Source organism: Magnolia sinica, chromosome 7, assembly GCF_029962835.1.
Source record: "Magnolia sinica isolate HGM2019 chromosome 7, MsV1, whole genome shotgun sequence".
NCBI lineage: Eukaryota > Viridiplantae > Streptophyta > Magnoliopsida > Magnoliales > Magnoliaceae > Magnolia > Magnolia sinica.
Window position 1 is genome coordinate 89,738,164 of NC_080579.1, and position 21,987 is coordinate 89,760,150.

General features: G+C 41.4%; 1 protein-coding gene across 1 annotated transcript in view; it reads right to left on the reverse strand.

The window, feature by feature from the left end:
• Nucleotides 1-20,180, reverse strand: part of LOC131251668 (kinesin-like protein KIN-7D, chloroplastic) — a 63,560-nt gene extending 43,380 nt beyond the window's left edge. The window contains exons 1-9 of the mRNA XM_058252529.1: nt 19,958-20,180; nt 19,547-19,825; nt 19,347-19,444; nt 18,364-18,453; nt 14,529-14,581; nt 5,394-5,459; nt 5,245-5,298; nt 3,967-4,026; nt 1,161-1,239 (exon numbers count right to left, since the gene is read on the reverse strand). Coding sequence (XP_058108512.1) covers nt 1,161-1,239; nt 3,967-4,026; nt 5,245-5,298; nt 5,394-5,459; nt 14,529-14,581; nt 18,364-18,453; nt 19,347-19,444; nt 19,547-19,785 — 739 coding nt within the window. The 5' untranslated portion in view covers nt 19,786-19,825; nt 19,958-20,180. The remainder of the gene's footprint in view (nt 1-1,160; nt 1,240-3,966; nt 4,027-5,244; nt 5,299-5,393; nt 5,460-14,528; nt 14,582-18,363; nt 18,454-19,346; nt 19,445-19,546; nt 19,826-19,957) is intronic.
• Nucleotides 20,181-21,987: the final 1,807 nt, after the last annotated feature.

Here is a 21,987-nt window from a genome sequence, read left to right on the forward strand (position 1 = left end):
ATATATGGTATAGATGGGTGATGATTCATCATCCTTTTTAAGGTCAAGAATAGGTGGAGGCTGCTCATGAATGACATACAGAATTCAGTCCAAGGTGAGAATGACTTCAGGCTTCAAGGACCAATTAATAAAGTTCTTCCAAGTCAACTTCTTAGATGTGATGATTTCGGAAATAACATTCATCTTTGACATTTTGTGTGACCATAATACCTTAAATTAATAAGCATCCCAATTCGTCTTATGCTAGGAAATGTATTTTTAGGCACACATACGCAAAGTTCGTCGGGAAGTGTCCCTGGCACAACCGACAACTCCCACTGCACAAAGCAGCACCAGGTAATCTAACGAAGCCTCAAGAGAGTAATTTTTTTCGTCCATTAGTTATCTCCTCATGATGAATGTGTACCAAGGCTATCTTGCCAAGACTACACCATGAGATACTACAAAACCGCTTGTATCATAGTCAAATGCACGACCTAATGCCCTATTGATTGATGTCATAAGTTCAATTTTCCTTTTTTTTCTTTTTACTTTTTCTGGTTTCTGACCATTTGCCCCACATAATTTAGCAAAACCGTAAAATAATGACGCGGAGGCTAGCACATACTCTCGAGGAAAACTTGACATACACCAGTTTTCCAACAATTTGCTTCAGCACATCCTTCAAGAAGAAAATGGAGAGGTGATCCTCTGTCAGTTTTTTAGCATTTCATTTCATCACATCCTTCGAGCAGAAAATGGAGAGGCAGTTTCCTTGGTTGGTGATGGTGTGTTTTTCCCCCCTATATTCATTGTGTATAGGGACTGCAATCCTTTACTGTAGTTTGGCTGGTTTATCTTTATTGGTTGTTTTTCCTCATTATCATAGCTCCATCCATCTAAAAAAGTTGTTACTAATCAAGGCAGAAGAAATATATTCATAATATAAAATGAGAAAGCAATCTTAATTTTAAAAAGAGAAATATACCTAAGAATAAACGATAGAAACACTGTTTCCATTTAGACACAACAAATAAGCAATAAAAATTTCCTCAAATATAGATGAACTAAGGCACCATATGGACTATAACATATAATTTGGTATATACCCATGGGATGCAGCAACTGCAAGTTCACTTGAGAAAATTTTCTAAAGAATACAAAGATATCAAAAGTCTTACCTTCTCCGGCTGCTATGAGGGACAGCGCATGAGCAGGTGATAATACAACTTCTTCTTTTATACCCTCCACAAAAGTTCCCTACAACCGAAAATAGCAATATATAGTAACAAAGCCACAAAATATGCATTTTCTCAGTATTTAGTGAGCAAGAGTTCACATAAGAGAATTACAAAAGCTTGAAGCCACATGCAAGTATACAACATATATGTCTTGGTACTCTCATTCATTGGACAATTATTGAAAGCTACTAACCTTGACCAACCAAGATGAGCACGGATAAAGAGTGTCTACCCACCAAAATCAAGAAACCCAATTTAGAGTCACTACCAACTCACTTTTAAGGAATGTTGGAAAACCTATTGCCATATGTAAATGGATTCTTAATAGTTGAGTTCCACACTATAACTCTACAATTAATGTGCTTAGTCTGTGGGCAAGTGGGTCATATTATCATGGTGAAGTGACTTGGGACCTTCATTCCATCCACTGTGGTCATGCGGGTCTAAGGTAGCATTATAGAGCTTCGACGTGGTGTGTAAGCAGGATGGTAGCTTGGACTTGCCGGAACCTTCTATCCAAGGTGCTGCTCCCATTCTAACTTCCTAGGAATTTCTCCGTCTCATGAGAACTGTTGTTTCCCCACTTCCTTATCGAATTCACTCTTTTCCCACTCGTGCTCTGTACAAGAAAGGTTCGATGCTGTGATGACAAAGATTCCAAAGGAAGTCTGACTGTGCATTGAATAGGGAGCAAGAGAACAGGAAAAGTAGTCAGATTCCTGTCAAAATTAGGACAGAACAGGCTTCCCACCTAAGGGAATTCCCAATCTAGCAGTCAAAAACTCCTATACAACACATCTATTTAGAACATTATTAGAGAAAATGTTTTAAAATAAGTTATCCAAGAGAAATCAGGTTAATAGCAAATCAAGAACATAAAAAAGCATTAGCAAGAGAGGCAACCATTCCCCTTTTGATGCAATCGATTGCACTACTCTAGAGAAAGAGATGCACCTTGGAGACCCATTTAACAGTGAACCTGAACACTAGTGGGCATCATAGAGGATAAAATGAACCCCCCCTTGTGATCTCATGTTCTCAAATAAAAAATCCATGCCTTAGAGGTGGGAAGCTAACTCTCATAACAAGAGTCCTGAAGAGACCAAGAGCTTAGCAATATCTTACTATTGCTTGGGTTTTATGAAAAAGATACATCGTGAAGACTGGGCAAGGATTATTAAAGAGTTAACAATAATTGAAAGGATAGTATCAATGTACTCAGAGTATTAGCCTGATCATGATCTGGGTGAACTTCACATGCCAAGGTAACCTGCTGAGTTACCATCAAAGGCCCCTCTCCATTTCTGGGTCTCTTGGGACAGTTGGCAACTGTCTGGACTCTTCGCAATAGTGATGCTAAACATTGGGCCTATACTCCCCTTTGGCATTTGATTTGCATAGGTTCTGACTCTTACCCCTTAAGTCAATCAAATTGGTATCCTAAACTCCTGGAAATTGACAACAAGATCAAAGAACCTCAAAGTATCTTCAGCAATAAGATCAGCCAGCTCATCAGAGGCACTTCTCTCCATATTTCCAGACTAAAGATAGAAAGATTCCATAAGCTCCTTTATAAAGAAGGGGTCACCCAAATGCTAGATCATTCAAAATAGGTGTTAGCTGAGCATAAAATTGTTGGATGGTTTGTACTTGTGCATATCGACTCGTTCCGGTTTATGTCAGCACACCCACGCACTCAGGGCCCACGTGCACCGAAGCATGAGTATCAATTAAGCATATTGTTGGATGGTTTGATCAACGTGCATCATCCCCATAGAATCTCATCCTGGTTGATTGACCAATGCAAGACGCATTCGCGCACACATACATCAAAAGGCACAACCAAGTCGTGGGACATTAAATGTGTTAGAGAGATGTCCTTAGTTGCAGTAACCTTCTACCCAGGTGTTGTTCCCACTTTGAATCATTCTACCAGCTGGCACACCCACTCCCGCTTCCTAGATGCTTATACTCGATAGAATTTTTCAATCAAAACTTTCCTACTCTTGCACCCAAATCTATATTGCCTCCCTTCATGCATTGTGCGATGTCGAGAGAACCCTCCAAATCACAACAAAAATGAAGCACAAAGATGTGGTAAAATATCCAGAAATATCTCATTCAAATCCAATCAGTGTGGGCATCATTTTATGTGATTCAATCATATTCAACAAAACTAGAAATTGCCAAAGTTATAACCAAAACCTTTGCAGTAATCCTAGGTAAATGCAAACTATCCAATTAGCTTAAGAGTTAAGATCCAATTGTTTTGAGCATATTTCATCTTTCCTCTAGTTAAATATTTACAAAAGTAGAACACCCTCCTGAAGGTTTAAAAGGACACCTTTGTTGCAAAAGAGAAGGAATAAGAGAAACTTGCAAAGCCTGATATTTGATTTACAACACCTACAACCATAACTTACTATCAGTGTCCCAAAGCTCATTGTGGATTCGAAAGTTCATCTGACATTTAACATATATTTAGAGAATGAAATGTAGAATAGTACTTCAGGTTTTAGAAATGCATAAAGGGTTATAAAAATAACTAATCTTCGTTGCATGTATATTTGAAAAACTTCCACAAAAAATAAAGCAATGAGGTCGAGACTGGATGAGAAATAACATGCCAATTACTGATTAAACCATTAGAAGCAACTAATAAATGAGGCATCCACCTAGCAAAGTGAATATTGTAGAAATTCTCATGAAAAATAGTGCATGGATTTGGGAAAGAAAAGATAAGCACCTGAAGATCCTCCCTAATTCTTAGATTCTGACCTGCTGGATTAAGCAAGTCATTAACAACCTGAAATTGAACAGAAATTAAAGGTGTTAAGCTACCAAAAAAAAGTAGGGAGACCAACATATACGAACATTACAACTTCCATGTATTAGCTTGTGATTTTTTACACGAACAACCACAGTGTTAACATATTGGGTTAGACCAACAGCCAATGAATTGCTGAAGTCATTTGGGTGAAGTTCCACAGGATAATATTGCTATTCGACTTGCATTGTCCATTTTTTTCTAAGTCACAGCCCATTTAGGGTATAAATTGCCTTTTTATAAAGTTAGCTTGCAACAGTAGCTCAGTCCTACATTTCAATAGAGTCACTTACAGGTTAACTTTGGACAATCTCTCTATCACGAAGAACAGTCTGTCCTGGTACTTGACTTTCACAAGGTAAAACCGCAGGTCAAAATCTAGCTCCTCATCTAGGGTGATTTTGTCCTATGTGCACAGGTGCAGTGCCAGGTGCCGCTGCAGATCCCAATCCCCTTCGTCCTTATTCTTCCCCTTTCCTCCCAGAGTCATTTGTCAAACCTGGATTGCACATTCTTCTAGTGTGAAGGACCCTTCTTTCTTCATTCAAATGGTATCTCACCCTCTCCTTCTCCTCCTACCTCTCCCTCTCCCTCTCCCTCTCCCTATCCTTCGCATGCGAACTAATGAGTCACCGTTTCAAATGTAAATAATTCTCTCCACATTACTCTCTCCACTTATGATAACAGATGACTTCAGATCAATTGTCCATTCGTGCATTACAACCAGCAAATGACCCAGACTAAAGAATCCCTACTCTACTCAAGGAGGTAAATTATCTTCAACAGATGAAACTAATTGTTTCATTCTTGGATGAGAAGATGAAATTTAGCTACATCAACTTCAATTGCAAGTTAGGGATTTAATAAAGAATGGTCACATATCACCTATGCCTAAGGATTCAATTAATTCGAAAATACCTTAAAGAAAAGAAAATAACAGATTCAATGAAACCAAAATCTTACAAAAGGAACAGGCTAACATACACAATTCTTAATCTTCAAAAAGAAATTAACCACAAAAAGTAAATTCCAGTAATAAACGGAGAGAAATATCTTAATAGAGGAATAAGATCTTCTCAAAAACTCTGAATATGAAGCATCAAAATTATCATACAAGAGAAAATATATCTTCCATGTTATTCAATATGTGAAATGCACAGCTAGCCAGATTGTTTGGGAGAATTGATTGAAGCTCACCTCATTATAGATCTCCAAATATGATACACGAAGAAGAAACTCCCGGCTTGGAGTCTAGAAAATAGAAAATTAGACGAAGTGGGCTCTTAGCAGCAAGGATGCTTTTACAGCCAATAAACATCTAGAAGGGAACAGTCCATTTACACTACCTCTTGTATGATACTGAATGCATCTTTCACAGCCAATGGTATAATTCCAGGGGACCTTTGATCTCCCTGTCATTTGTGCACTACGAACATCAGAATATTAAAAAAATTCTAAAAGAATAAAAACATTTCACCAATCAAAAAACAAAGAATGTTAAAAATATATCTAAGCAATGTTTTGCATCTCTTTGAATGAAAAACTAAATCCACAATAATAAATTAACATACCAAAAATGATAAAATCCATGCAGTATACTGCAGGAATGAGCTCAAGAGGATATATCTTCTTCATGATCATCATCATCGTCATCATCTAAGCCTTATCCCTATTAATTGGGGTCAACTACATGAATCCCGCTCCACCATTCCACTCAATCAAGGTCCAGGATATATCTCCATGGATCCCAACAATTAAATTTTGATACCAAAGTTTCAAATAGCAAAAACAAAGGTCAGAAAAAAAAAAAAAAAGACAAGCACAAAAGAAGAGAAAAATAGAACAAACCCAACCCCAATGCAAGGGGGGAACCCAAACCCCAAGAATAAAAACAAACAACTAATTAAGACAACTATTCCATGATACAAAGCTTAACCTAGGAAGAAACCCCAAATGAAGAAATTATGTTTTGAAAGCATCGATCATTCCACTCGTCCCAAATGGACCAAAGAAGAACAAGAAGAGCGATTCTCAATCTTGACCTCCTCTTACCCCCCTAACCACCCACATGTCAGGATCAAAAAAGCCCTTCAGTGGATTTAGGCATCACCCTAAAGTTGAAGCAAAAAAGGTAAAGATGTTAGGGAGCACTAAAGCCCTTTTCTGAAGGTTATCGATGGTACAACCAAACAGGCCTAGTATGATTGTCCCGCAATTGGATCCTAGAACTGGGGATTAGCTAATAGAAGGATTGCACCGAGAAAAAAATAATAATAATAATAACCCAAACTTGGCACTTATCCAGACTAGCGAACTTGGAATGCTAGGGAAAGGCTAAAGCCCTTGAAGACGAGAGAGAAGGCAAATTAGATCTTCAAACTCCGCTTCATGCAAATTGTGCCGGCATGGGGGAACATACTCCCCTATCCCCTCCCTAACGATGAGAAGCAACAAGCGACAAAAATCTCGGGAACCGAAAAAAGCCTAACCAACCTCAGGAGATCCGACCTAAGACGAGACTCCCCACACTAGATATCATCCCAGGACCTAACCCAAGACTCATCCCCAACAACAAAACTAAGACCAACAAAGACTTTCGGAGCAACCCTAGCAACCACCTTACAAACATGGGAAGCATGGTAAAGGGATGAATCCTTGGTCCACCAACCCATAGAAGAGGAACCATGTTCGCCACTAACTATAGACTTCCATAGGCTCTCCTCTACCCCAAACCTCCTAACCCATTTACCTCACAGAGCCAAGTTAAACTCATTCAGACGCTTAATGCCCGCTCCCCCAGCAGAAAAAGGTTGATACACTTCCTTCCAATTCAGCAAATGGAATTTACCCAACGACACACCACCTTGACAAAGAAAATCCCTCCTAAGCTTATCGATTCTAAGAATAGCTGATTTGGGATACCAGAATAGGGACATGAAATACAAAGGAAGGTCGGATGCAAAAGCCTTGATCCAGGTGACCCTACACCCTAGAGATAGAAGCTTGCTTTTCTAGGGCGAGAGCTTTCTTTCCATTCTTTCTAAAACCTTGTCCCAAAGGTGCTTTGCAAGCTTACCTATACAAAGAAGGAGACTACAATGGGAAGAGGGGAGAAACCCTAGTCAATATTAAAAAATACCAGCCAACCTAGAAATCTCCAACACAGACAAATGAATGCCTAGAAACTCACTTTTTTCCAAGTTAATTCTCAAACCCGACACCGCCTCAAAACACCTAACATTTTTTTTAAGATTATCAATCATAGACCCATCAACTTCGAAAAAAATGAAGGTGTCACTAGAGAACTAAAGATGGCTAACCCGAACAGGGACATTAGGGACTTTAAAGCCCTTAAACAAACCCACCGATTGACCATTAGCTAACATATAACTCAGAGCTTTGGAAACCACCAAGAACGGAAAAAGGGAGAAGGGATCCCCTTGTTGGAGGCCCCTCGAGGCTTTAAAGAAGCCAAAGGAGGAGCCATTAATCATATGAGGAATCTAGCAGACAAAACACAAGCCTTCATCCGACTCCTCCACTTAACACCACACATCCACCATATTGTCTAGGAAGCACCAATCGACATGATTGTAAGCTTTTTCCAAGTCCAACTTGCATGAAACTCCTTAGTGATTGGGTCGATGGCAGGAATCCAAACATTCATGAGAAAACAAGTCAGTATCAAGAATATGCCGCCTGGCAATGAAAACACTCTAGAACAATGAAATGACCTTAGGTAGCACAACCCCAAGTCTCTGTCTTAACAATTTAGAAAGAATTTATAAGTGCCACCAATGAGACTAATGGGCCCGAGGTCCTTAAGGTTGATTGTGCCTTCAACCTTCGAAATGAGGCAAGAAAAGAGCAGCCTAAATCCAATGGGATGTGGTCAAACTCGAAAAATTCCTCAACGAAACCAGCAACTCAGGCTTAATCATATCCCAATTTTTTTGGAAAAATGCCAAAGGAAACCCATCCAAGCCTGGGGCCTTGTCTCTAGCTAGACTAGAAACTACATCTTTAACTTCGTCTACCCGAAGAGACAACTCAAGAGAATCTGCCTCCTCCCAGGAAAGGCGATCAAAAAGCTAGATAATCAAGAGTCAGCCGCACAAAATCCTCCCTCGACAAATAAACTCGAGAAAAAACAAATGATGGCTACAAAGATGGAGTTCTTATCTTCCGGTTTAGATCCATTCACCAAAAGGGAGAAAATACAATTGGACCAAGCTCTGGTACTAGCTATCCCATGAAAAAATTGTGCTCTTATCACCTTCTTTTAGCCATGTTACCCACACTGGCACCATTTGATTTCCTCCTCCTTGAGCCTAGAATTAAAATCAACAACGAGCTTATCTTTGGGAGATTTATTTGATTTCGAGAGCGGCTCATCTTCCTCTTTGACATCCAAAGCTTGCAGCTCGAATAAAATAGAGTTCACCTCTGCCTCCCTTTGCCTGAACACTTCCTTGTGCCAAATCTTGAGCTTAGCCCTGAGCATCTTAAGCTTCTGAAAGAGCTTGAACCCCGCACGACCTGAAACTTGAAAAGAACACAAAATTGAGACCATAGACTGGAAAACTTCCACCTCCATCAAAAGCCAGTTCGAACCGATATGATTTAGGGCCCTAGTTGAGCTCATCAGATTCCAAAAGCACAAGGCAATGATTAGAGACCGGCTTAGGAAGGCCCCTCTGACGAGCCAGAGGGAATTTAGCTGCCCACTTAGTAGAAACTAGAAACCTATCCAACCTGGACATAGCGAGCCTTGCCTACCCATTGGACCAGGTGAACTTGACTCCTTTGTCCACCAACTTATGCTTTAAAACCCAATCTAAGAAACCTATATACTATGAGTAACTTGAGATCCCTAGAACTTTATGTGGGCAAACCATGTCACACTGAAATCACCAACAACACACCAAGGGAGCTGCCATCTGCCACCAAGTGCAGAAAGCTCCTCCCAATGGACGAAGGGCTAGGAGGTTATGCCCATAAACAACCGAGAAAACCCACAGGAATTCAAAAGACGCCTTTCGGAAAACCACTTACACTGAGAATTGGCCCAAACAGCTATCCTCCCTCACCCAAACCTTCAGATCGTACATGACTAAGATACCCCCCCCCCCCCCCCCCCCCAAAAAAACCCCAAATTGAGGTCCATACCCTAGAGTTTAGCCTCCTGGAGGACAATAAGACAAGCCTTAGACCAGAAACAAACATCCTTGACAAAGATGTGCTTTTAAGGGCACCCAAGCCCTCTCACATTCCAACTAAGGGTCTTCATTTAAGAACCAATCCGACCCCTCTTCCTTTCCTCTCATTCCTAGGAATGGCCTCCACCATTCCCTGTTGAACAACCCCCAAGTTGGACAGCTCCCTACAACAATTAGTTGACATCGGAGACCTTCGAGTGTTCACAGTTGATGCAATACGAAGCCCCCTCTCCTCTACTAACAATAAAAAGGAAAAATAGTCCTCATCCCGGTCTCCGAAAACCACCTAAGAAGGTGGCCCACATGGCTAATTGTCTCCCAAATCCACCTCTCCCCCCTCATAGTTGTGACCAAGCCTTACAAGACCCCTGGAAGGAAGTTGTGAGAACAACCTGAGCATAGGGCAACTTGCAAGGGGGGGATATCCAGAGCCTCATCGAAAAGATCGGAATTCACTACTTCTCGCTGAAAAGCAATCACATGTGGGTTCAATGCCACTTAATTCCACATTAAACAAATTCTCGGCAAATGCCACACGACCAAGACAAAGCACATGTGAACCCTCAGAAATTAACCCACCACATGGCGAGATCTCCCCCCTCATCTCTCCATCAGAAACCAATGAAGGATCCGATGAACATGTGTCAACATCTGAGGCCGCTCTTTGATCGTTGCCCGGATTAAGAGACCCCCGAGGCTCAAAACACCATCATCAGGGGCAATGACGTCATCGGACTACGAGCCATCACTTTTCAGAGGGCATGTGTGGCATCTTCTCGACCTACAATGAGATATTAGCCAAACAGTTGTCCGAAAAGATGACAGATTGTCTCAAACATTCAACTACAAAGCAGGAATCGAGGAGGGTTGACATATCGTTGCATTAACTTCCCCTGCAGAGGCAAGCTGAGGAGGAGCATTCATCTATTTACACGTGGCTAGACCAAGGCTCAAGGGTTGAACTGAGCACTAAAAGCAGTGAAACACCATCAATGAAGGATCAAATGACATCAAAGTAGGAGATAGGTGGCTCTCAGATGGAGCCCCGCACACCTAGTGAGGGAGACGTGGCATCTCTCTAAGAGCCAAGACAGTCATGAGAGTTGCCCCTCCATTAAGACACCATTGCACCAATCCATTAAACAGACGCCACGTAACCAAGGCACCACCTGGAGCCTACAAATGACCAAGCTGGACCAAGCCCTCCACCATAGCCAACCTAACTCTAACCACCATGCGAGGAGACAACTATCCCACATTCCCTCCATGTTGGTCATTTGCAAAGCCATGTGTTCCCTCTCCACGAGACGATCAGGCCCCACGAGAGGGTGAGCAATCTCCATTGTCCAATTGGTCAGGCCAAGAATCCTGTAGGCTACAAGTACACCAAACCAGTGCACCTCCACCCTGCTCCGAGAGACCATCATGGATTCTGGTCGCAAGCTTCTCGTCCACCTAATTGCCTTGTCTCCCACCAATGGTTGTAGACAATTCGACATTGTCACCAGCTCCACATCCCATAACACCCATTGGAGTAATCCGATCCAGAAATTTATCTTCACCGATCATCACAGGAACGACCTTCGGCACCAGCACTAATTTTCTCACTCGAACATAGATTTTCACTACCCAAAGGTCCTCCCACTTCTCCATAGTTCAGTCAATAGCGAAAACTACCCCCAAAACAAGAACCCACTACAATCAAAGCTTCCTCAAACCAAAGCTCCAACGGGAGGTCCAACAAGAGAAACCATTCGTCCTCTCACCCAATCCTTAACTATTCCTCTCATTTCTGAAGAGAGATAATCGACCCTCTTTAAAGAAATATCTAACGAAAGCCACCTTATCAACATTGATCGACGGCTATAGGGAAACCCAACACTCAAAAGGTGTTAAGCTAACACGAGAGAAAATCCTCCTCTCATAAACTACAGTTGATATATAGCCATCTTACCAGCTTGGAGACTGAGGACCCTAGTTGAAGAGAAGCCATAAGACTCCATTGAAGGGCGTGCTAGACTTTAGCCACAACTTGAGGCTGAACCCTCACCTTTGGGGCCCTAAAGAGAGTCCACCTTCTGGACCCAAATGGAATCCTTCTTAGGCAAAGGAGGGTTTGCATGGCCCAAAGAAGATTTCACCTCATGCTGTGAAGACGAAGCACCTCCTACCATCACTTCCATATAGGACCCAAGAACCCCTCTCATCTCTCCTAACATGGAAGCGGGACTAACCAAGGCAACCCCCTTCTTTCCCACCTCAGGGGCTGATTCTCCAAGGGGTCGCCTACTCTTAGGGCTGTACACGAGTCGAGCTAGCTCGAAAAGCTCGCTCAACTTGACTCAATTCAGCTCGGATTGACTCAGCTTTGAGGGCCGACTCGGGGCAAGTCAAGCTCACTTTTGAAAATTCGAGTTGAAATCGAGCCGAGTTCAAGCATGGTGTAGATCAACTCAACTCGACTTAAACTCGAAGCTCGAGCTCGACTCGGATCGAGTATTATATATTAATATTATATTATATTATATTATATATTTATATATATATATATAACTTATTTAAAAAAAAAAAAAAAAAACCCTACCCAACCCTCTCTTTCCCCCTTTCCCTTACCCAACCCGCCGGCCACCATCATGTGCCTACCCAAGCTGAGCTCTTTGCCCCCCCTTCTCTCTCTCTCTCTCTCTCTCTCTCTCTCTCTCTCTCTCTGATCCACACCCAACCCGACTCTTCTCACAGCCCACTCGGCGACTCGGGTGCGGTTTTAGGTCAGGTTGGGCGCTGGGTTGACATATGAACAAGCTTGACTCGACTCGAACCACTAGCTCGACTCGAGATCAACTCGAAAGCTTTGGCAAACAAGCCGAGCTTCAATGTTGAGCTTGAGGGCGAGCTCCCGAGCTCGAGCTCTAACTCGAGTATAGCACGGAAGAGTCAAGCCGAGCTTGACCCAGCTCGACTCGACTCGGCTCGACGTACAGCCCTACCTACTCTCCACCTTCCTAGCTTCCTGGTTAACCCCGTAGTGTGCCTTTCGGAGTCAGACCAACCCCCTTCATTTAGATACAGTGGCTTATAGGTTATGTTTGCCCATAAAAAAGGAACCTGTTTAGGTGCCTCCCCTTTTTATTTATTATCATTTGTTCAAAAATGATGCATATGCATGGCAGTAAAAACACGAATAGGTCAATGTTGCCAAAAATCAATTAGGGTAGGGCGGTGATTCACCTCTTGCAATGCAAATTTGCCGCACATGCTGCATCCAAACCTTCCACATGAAGCACCAAGATGTGAAACCTCCATTGAATTCTCAGGCCCATCAGATAAGCAGGTGGGCTAGAGAAATGGAAACAAAGTGAATTGTCCATAGAAACTCTAGCAGGAACTCACACCACTTGTCATGCTTGAACCACACTAGGGAATAGCAAATGGTGTATTCGAATTATTATTTGTAGAGGAAACTTGTTGTTTGCATCGATATCGAATGATTCGAGTTTTCTTCATAGACATTCATATAACATTCACAAATATACATAAAGGGAAGAGAACACAAATAGTCAAAAGGGATTCGTGTACATTCCAGTTTGTGGTGACTGGTTAGGCACAAGCCCTTAATTACATTCCAGGCGACTTACCCTTGAATTCAAGACAAATTTAGAATGGAAGTAATTGTCTTTTTTTAAAGGATAGAACAGATGTAATTGTCAAGAGGATATTTAAATAAACTAAGGTTGTTAGGACTCAGATAGTTGGGCATGAGGTTGAATTAGGAAGTCATTTGTTTCATTGGGATTTGAGTAATGCCCCCCACCCCCCCCCCCCCCCCAATTGGAGGAGAAGTGCCTCTATCGCGTTGTTGTAGGATGTCCTTTGCTCTTGGAAAAGCCAACCTCTAGAGTGGAGACACTCGTGGAGGTAGGATTCAGATATGCCATTTCCTCGGGCAAGGACGTGCTCGTGGGAACATGAGATGGAAATGTCCTTCCATGAGCACGGATGTGCACATGGAAGTAGGAGTCCAAGATGCCATTCCCCAAGTGCAGACGCACTCATGGGAGTAGGAGATGGAAATTTCATTCAACGGCCGCAAATGGCTCATGGGAGCAGGAGATGGAAATGTCGTTCCACTGGCACAGACACGCTTGTGGAAGTAGGAATCAGAAATGTCATTCCTCAGGCACGGACGCACACAACAACGATGAATAACGTCCAGCAGCAGCGTGGATACATTCAACACAATAATGTGGACACGATCAACAGTAGTGCGGATGCATTTAATAGCGATGAGGACAAACTCATCCTCCTTGACCCTTAATCACTTAAATCTCACAAACTAAAAAAAAAAAAAAAAAAAAAAACGCATAAAGAGGGAGGGAGGGGGAAGTTTCAGTAAGTTCTCTACATGATGGTCTGATGGGGTATTTATAGGGAGGCATTTCAGAGGTAGGTGTCACACTTGGAGAAATGTCGTGCGTGAAAGCATTTCAAAGACAGTTGTCACACTAGGACACGTCTCCTGTCTGCCGATTAACATGTGCCATCATCTCAGAAAGAATTTCATTCTTCAGAAATGTCAACCCCTTGTGAAGTTGATGATGGGCAGTACATCCTCGTCTAGGGTTGCTGCATACTAGGGGGTCTCCGACGCGAACGTCCCTCCTACGGTTGCAATGGAGGGACGTGCACAAAGGCCTTGAGCCCAGAATTGGTTACACACAATAGCAGCTTCCATAGCAGAGTCACGGGCGTCCCTCCTACGGTTGCAGCAGCGCACGAAGGCCCCAAACCCAGAATTGGCCGTGCACAAAGGCCTCGACCCCAGAATCAGTCGTGCACGATGGTGCCTTCCAGCATGGACATCATACATTGCAACAAAGGGTTGCAGCCTAGAATTGATTGCGCACGAAGACAGCTTCTGACGCAGATGTCTTCACTGGCGCCACGTACAACAGGGCCTCCAACGTAGGCATCCCTCCTACAGTTGCAGCAGAGGGCCACACAGGACGGGTTTGAGCCCAGAATTGATCATGCTCAATGGCAGGTTCCAACACGACCAAAATGAGAGGATTCTCCTAGGCATAAGTTCCTCTCTTTCACGCCAACACTTGCTAACCTCGTATAGATGGGACAAAGCCATGATGATGATGATGATGATGATGATTTGTAGAGTAGACCTAAACTATAGTTTGCATCGATATTTGCTTGATTATAAAAGAAAACATCTCACTGGATAACAACAAGTGGATAAATTATGATGCTCACATGCATCGTATGGGTCTTCCCACTGCTCGTAACCCCATATGCAAAGATTGTGCCTGCAACCAAAAAATTAAAAATTAAAAATTAAAAATTAAAAAAAGGATAGTTTAAAATAATAATTAAAAAAAAAAACTCTTTCTAGACAAAGGGAAGAAAACATACTCAACAAAAATGGTTACAACAAATCAATAGAAATTTGCACCAGCTTCTAATACCATAAGCATGATCAATTTTGAAATAACCAATACTTACGAAGGAGTACAGCAAATATAAGTGTGTACCTCTTTCTTAATTCTAATCATAGATGGTATACTTTGATATTTGTATGAAATCATATTCATTTACTTTTCTTCATATAAACAACAAGAACAACAAAAAAAAAAAACTATTCGCATTTATTTGGAAGTACAAATGTATGAATCTCCTTTTTTTACTGGAGGGGGAGAGTGAACAAATATTATTAAAAGAATGTCCCAAAGGCAAGATACAACTCAAGATGATGAGGGATCTTCTAGAAAACAAGCCTCAGCCCCACTAACCAACAAAAGGATCCCTATTAAAGTTCCCCAGCCCTTTCACTGAACTAATGACCTAGCCTCTTACCTGCTGGAATTCATCATCTCTAGACTCTAACAAGTGACAAAAATCCCTGTTATTATGTTCCTTCCAAATTGACCAAAGGGTTGACAACAAAGAGAGTCTCCAAATAGCTTTTACAATTTCTTCCCAGCCGAAGCCCATGCCACATGAAGAACTCCTGGATACGCCCAAGCATCACCCAGTAGACTCCAAAGAGGCTAAGAATTTTCCACCACATATGTTTGAACTTCATCAGTATTATAACATTCTTATTTCAGCCAAAATCTACATAATAGCAGACCAACAAACTCTGGTACACAGGTCTATGCAGCTAAAGTGCATTACCTATTCTTTTTTATCCCACTGGCATTGAATTAATTCTCATCTTTTCAGGTTCAAACTCCTCGTTATCATTGTCTTTGTCAAGCCCCATGAATGCAAACTAATTTAAACAAAAAAAACCTTCTTCGAGACACTTTGCAAATCAGTCAAGCTCTTGAAGCTTTTTTTTTTCATCCTTCCCATTGTCAGTAATCAATCGGGCTGTCTAAGTGCCTTTTCATTCTTTCCATTGTCAGGACGCAATACTGAGAGTCACAGCTCTTGTTCTTATAACAAATGTCCATCAGAGCGGAGGGGAAAGAGAGAGAGAAAGAAATCATTTTGTGTTGCTTCTTGGTCTTCTAGTACTCATCTTTCTTTGTCATGTCCCTTCATTCTCTGCCCTCCATTTCCACCTTTGCTACTAAAACTATAAAATTGGAGGCACACTAACTTTTTGGCTGTTACAGACAGTCACAGTCATCTGTTGTTTGTCTTTTATTCTTAGCATCTTGGAGAAAATTGAAACATGCACCTCCAGAATCTGTTGTACAAGAAGCAGCATCCTATGAGAAAATCGATGCAGGAAATTCTTTTCGATGCTAGATATGTATTGTGAATTTACCAAAGATCAGTTCTTTGTTGAATGGCCGAATCTAACCTCAATCTTGCAACACTTTCACCATCCATTAATATGTTGCCAAGTACTTAGAACAGCTCTTCACAGGACCAACTTGCAACAAAGGAAACACCCACTTACATCTCCAATAGACTGAACATGTAAGAAAGGCATCTGAACCACTTTCAACCTCCAACATAAATGATTTCAAGCTTTTGTGATATCAGCTTGCAGCCATTCAACACTCAGAATAAGACAATATAAAAGGTCTCAAAAAAATTGGGCGGATTTGAGGATGCCTACAAGGTGCAATAGCACCATGTATTGGGCGTGCATGACAAAGCACATCCAATTTCCAGCAATGCATACATTTGCATTGGGCTCAGTAGTCTCACCATGATCTCTTCATACTATCACTTAAACCATTTTACCCAGTAACTGGCTAATCACTACATAGATCAAGCACAACCATCTCAAACTCCAGCACAAGGTCATTGACCACCCCTCGCTACCAATGAAAACTTGTCAGATGTGCAGTTCAACAAAATGAAATAAAGAAAGACAGAGAGAGCAATTTGTCAGGTGTGCAGCACATGCGATTGCACGTTGTTTTGGCAAAACCATCAATTCATACACAAAAATAAAATGCTGTGCTCACTCATTCTCTATCCTGCTTACACCATTAAACCATCAGATCAAACACTAAACAAAATGTCTGGCACAAGGTTATCTGCATTGTAGGTTGCTCCAGTACGTGTTACGGGAACAGGCATGCAGTATGTGACATCCTGCAATGTATGGTAGGTTGGGATAGGATCATGTGAGTCACTCTAGTACATACACTAGGTATATATAATACAGTTTTATATACAAATTGATAGTGCAATTTATATATGAAACAGTGAATATTATTATTAGAGGTTCTGCATGCATGATACTAATATATGTATATGTGCATGTTGTTGCATAAATCAAAGAATAAATCTCTACATTCTGAATATAGATTGAAATTGCAAGTTAATCTACACTAGGAATATATAACAATAGTTTCAGATTGGAAAAAATAGCAATCCCGATCACAAATGACCCATTATCTTGATCACAGGATTTGGAACAGGAATGAAGGGGGCTTGGCACTTTAGGTAACATTGATTTGGCACAATGCAAGAAGGACCAAGTTGCAGCTGTTGAAATAAAAGGCTCTTTCCAAAGCAGGCACACATGTCAAAACCAAGCTCGCAATAACCATAGAAGCTCAACATGAAGGGAAGTAATAAACCTGCATTCTGTAATTTCTTTTTATTTTTAAATGGCTATTTTTTATCATTGCAAACATGATTTTTATACATTTACCTTGGTGTCATCTTGTATACTTTTGAATGTCATCTTTTAATATGGGTTTGGGTTTGAATAAATTCAGAGAGCGTGCGAGATCTCCTAAATTTACAGAGGTGTGCAATCTCGCACACGGAGAAAGTAAAAAACAGGTTCCAATATTTCAACAAAATAATAAGGGTAATCTCTTAAAAAACAAAATAATAGGGGCAGCAACCAACAAAAAAGTAAAGAGGGAACCATCACAATGCAATCGATATATATTTATTTGCAGCTTTAGGCCAGGTTTTACATCCTAGCTTCTTTCTTCCCTATTGATCGTGCTGTTTCTTTAGCTATGAGAACTTCACTTCCTAATAAGGTGAATGACTAAAATATCACCACATACCACAAATAGAGTACTTCGTCTACACCAAATAATAATAATAACAATGATAACTGGCATAGCTTTCTGAGAAAGTTAAGAAGACACTGGGGTCACATACAATCCATGTGGAATGAAAGCACAGAAAAATAAAAATAAAAAAGCAAAAAAGCAAAAAGCAAAACACATCACTGGTCTAGTAGCCTGCAAACACTGGAGTGAATTCACAATCTGTCAGTTGGTTCGTGAGTGTGGGTAATCAGAGCCATTCAAAAGGCAACTCCCACCATAAATAGGCCATGTACAATGAATGGAATTCAATAAATGACCCTAGACATCCAATCTATAGAAAGGTAAATCATAGAAAGCCCAGGAGTTTGCACTCAGGATCTTTTTTTGAATAGTTGGGATCATTTTTATAGAAAAAGGTGACTGAACATGACTTATACATGGGGCGGCCTAACTGCTTAGGTAGGTCTTACACATTGATCAACATGACCTAACAGTAATCTAGCAAAAATAATTGAAGCATAGGTTAGTGCAGCATTGACTCTAGATCACTCCATATTACATAGTGAAACATGCAATGAACACGAGGTGAAAAGAATAGAGTCATCTACCATTGATACCCTCCATAGCACCGCCAATGACATGTTGAGCAGCCACATCATACACATGACGGGTTGTGGTTGTAGGGCCAAACACTCGATCTGAAAGCAGGAAAAACAAAGAAAAACAACATGTTACAAAAATAAAGTTAATTTAAATGATAAAATTTTACAACCTTAAGGATAAAATTCCTTTCACTACTATGTACAAGGTTCAATTACAAATGGACAAATTTTGAGGATGCAGATTAAGACAGACTATACATCCACTGTGTAGTTTTGCGAATGCCCGTGCAAACTACTGTGGAAATAAGTGACTAAGGCTGCATTTGAAATCACTAGGTCTGCATTGGGCAGAATGGTCACTCGCCGAAATGGCCGTTATGCTCAATTCAGCTTCTTGCCACATCTAGCCTACTTGCCATTTCAAGCTCGATTGACATATTCATTCCCCACAATGCAGGACAGGGCTCCCATGCTTCCCAACTCCTATTTCGAATTCGAAGTTGGCAACTGTTTAAATGGGGTGTGATGGCATGTAAACTCTATTCCAAACAGAACATAAATGTATGATAGCCACAGACGATTGTGTTTTAAGTGTACCACCATAAACGAGCATTAGCCACACATCTACAATACACGTAGCATACATGTATGCCAATCCAGCCCATGGACCCACTCTGGATGGACCATAGCACCAAAAAACAACATGATTAGACAATCCTCACCGTTGATTGTGGCCATCAAATGGACAGCTGAAAGTAAAATGATCAAAAATTCTTATTTACTGGGCAAAATGAGAAGGTTAGGATCGTCCAGAAAATGTTACTTATAGTCTATGCTCCATCCACAATGTTTATAAACTGCAGACTGCCAAATGCTGCGAATTTTCACCACAGGCCTATCCATGATTGGGCTTATCAACTGGTCGGTCCAGATTGATTGGTATTCAAACATCAGATTACAAAATGAACTTAAAATCCACTTCTACATACCATAGGCATATGCAATTGACGGATTGTATTCGCTCCGCAAAACAGTATCTCCATCTGCGTACCATGCAATCTCATCTCCTTGCCGAATTTCACGTGGGCTACTCCATTCAACAGCCAGAATTAAATCTAACTAAAATACAATTTTCAGGAAAAAGAAAAAAGAAAAATAAAAGAAAGCAACAGCAAAAGCAAAGACGAACCTGAGGGGCCGAAACCGGACCGTAACAGTGACATTCTCCTTTGACCTCTCGACATCTAATGCCGCATTCTCGGTGTATAAGTACTGCGGTTTGCTCCTCTCCGACAATATCTGGCCATCGATCGATGCATCCAGAATTTGCCTCGATGACGATGACGTTGTCGAAGACGAAGGCGAAGTTACTCCTTTCGAGGCCGACGAGTTCGACCTCTTCGACCTTGATGCTTGTTTCGATGCCATGAGAGCTCGAATTTGATCCTCTAAGAAGGAAATCTAAAACCTACAGAGAAAGAGCAATTCAATACCGCTGGAGACGAAATTTTAACAGATTTCTGCAGGGTTTGACGCCATTGAAGAGCATATGCAGGGAGAATTGTTGGATCTGGAGTATTCTAGAAGATTCGGTGATTACCTGAGGAGAATCATGACGGAATTTTCGAAATGAGAGCTGAAATCGTTTGGATTTCAGGGATTTGATGGAGGAAAAAGCAGCTGAGAGAGAGATTCTAGGGTTTTTCCTTGCCTTGGAAGCGATGCCCTGCTAGAAAGGGAAGCTGCATTTCATTCGCTTCACGGGAAAAAGCCTTTGTAGCAGGCTCGTCGCCCTCTCCCTCCCTTTCTCTCTCTCTCTCTAGAAATGCGCTCGCTTTTTCAGTTTTCCGAAGGATTTATATGATACTCTGCAAGAGTACGGTGAATAATATACACGCATGACATGATACGGCAGTGTGGTGGGGCCATCTTTACACAGTATACGTGGCAGGATGATGCATCAATCGGTGCCGTCCATCTAATGAGTTCCATCATGGATAGCTTATATTTGAAAAAAAATCCAATCTATGTAATGATGATGTTATCCATCACTTTCTGCACGTACTCGCACTGAATGGCGTGCATTAACCGACGTTGGTTTTCTACCGTCACCTTTTTAAGGCCATTGATCAGATGGTTAGGATCATCCGATGTCTATAAATGGAGAACCATTAGCCAACTATAGTATGTGAAATGATATGGACGCTCTCATGTGATGTTTGGAATGAAAAGTCAATGGTTCAAATTCAATATGTACATGTTTCAAGAAGGGTGATTTTTTTAATCTTATGTCCTAATGGAAGTGGGGCCTACAGTTTGGACCGTCTGGATTGAGCGATGTACGCTCACCGTGTTCTGTGAATCGTTGCGTGTGTATTATTCGCGTACCCTGCCAGAGTATCATGTATTTCATTTTTTTCTGGGCGGCTTATTCTTGAGGCCGTGGATAGTGGGGTGCAGCTGACCCCAAGAGATGCGAGGTACCCATGGCTACAGTGCACGTGGACTTACGGTAGGATAATCCAGACCGTTCATCAGGTGGGGATCTACGTAGATGGGCCACAACCTGAAAAAGTCACACATTGAAGATTTTCAGGTTCTACCACACGGACGATTGAGATTACAAAACTGCAACCACTTTTACGGTAGCAATGAGAGATTGACAGGTACTGCTCAAGCGCGACTGACCCGAGCTCCTCATCGTTTTATCTTCCCAACCTCGGTGCGTAAAAGAGACGGTCGGATCAGACGGAAGACACGATCACAGGGATCGCATGCCACTAGCGGGAAGGTATTCGTAAACCAATGATTGAATTACACGTGGCGCCCGGATTGAATGACGGAGAGATGGGCGTAGAAATTGTGTGTTTTGTAGCCGCATCTTTACACTGTGTACACGCGCCCTGAATTCTAGCGAGTAGGGACCATGGTTTAGTAATCTAGACCGTTCGTATCTTGTGCCCCACTGTAGATGGAGAATTATTTTGAAATATATCAAATTGGAAGATCCTAGTGGCATGTATTTGCACCTTTTTCATTCAAATGTGGAAGGATGCCGTTGTTTTCATTATAACCGTCATCCCATAGACAACAAATCAAAAGGTTGGGATTTTCGTATGGGAGAGAATTTTGAGCTATGGTCCGTCTACAGTGGGGCACAAAAGATCAATGGTCTGGATTGCCAAACTATGGGCCTCGATTATAAGAATTGAAACCGTCCATAGATACAACTAAAGATGCTGCCCACGTGTCACACAATTCTTCCATGTCGATGCAAGAGGGAGCGGATCGTTGGGTAATACCAAGTCGAGCTGACGTTGGTCGAACAAACCGCTTTCAAACAGCGGCCACACGCAAGACGGTGCCGCGCTTACAGTGGGGCCTACGTTGATGTAGGAATTCTATATAAACTCCATCTATCCTTAAAACAGAGCAGATTTAAATATTAGGTGTACCATACCATAAAGAAACAGTGGTTGAAACTTTATTGTGGACTATAAAAGTTTTGGATTAATATTATATTTATTTTTTCCCTTCATCTACGTTCTTGGGACACTATCAACAAATTGGATAGTAAATAAACATTATAAAATAGTTATAATGAGCCATAGGAAGTTTTAATCGGTGGAG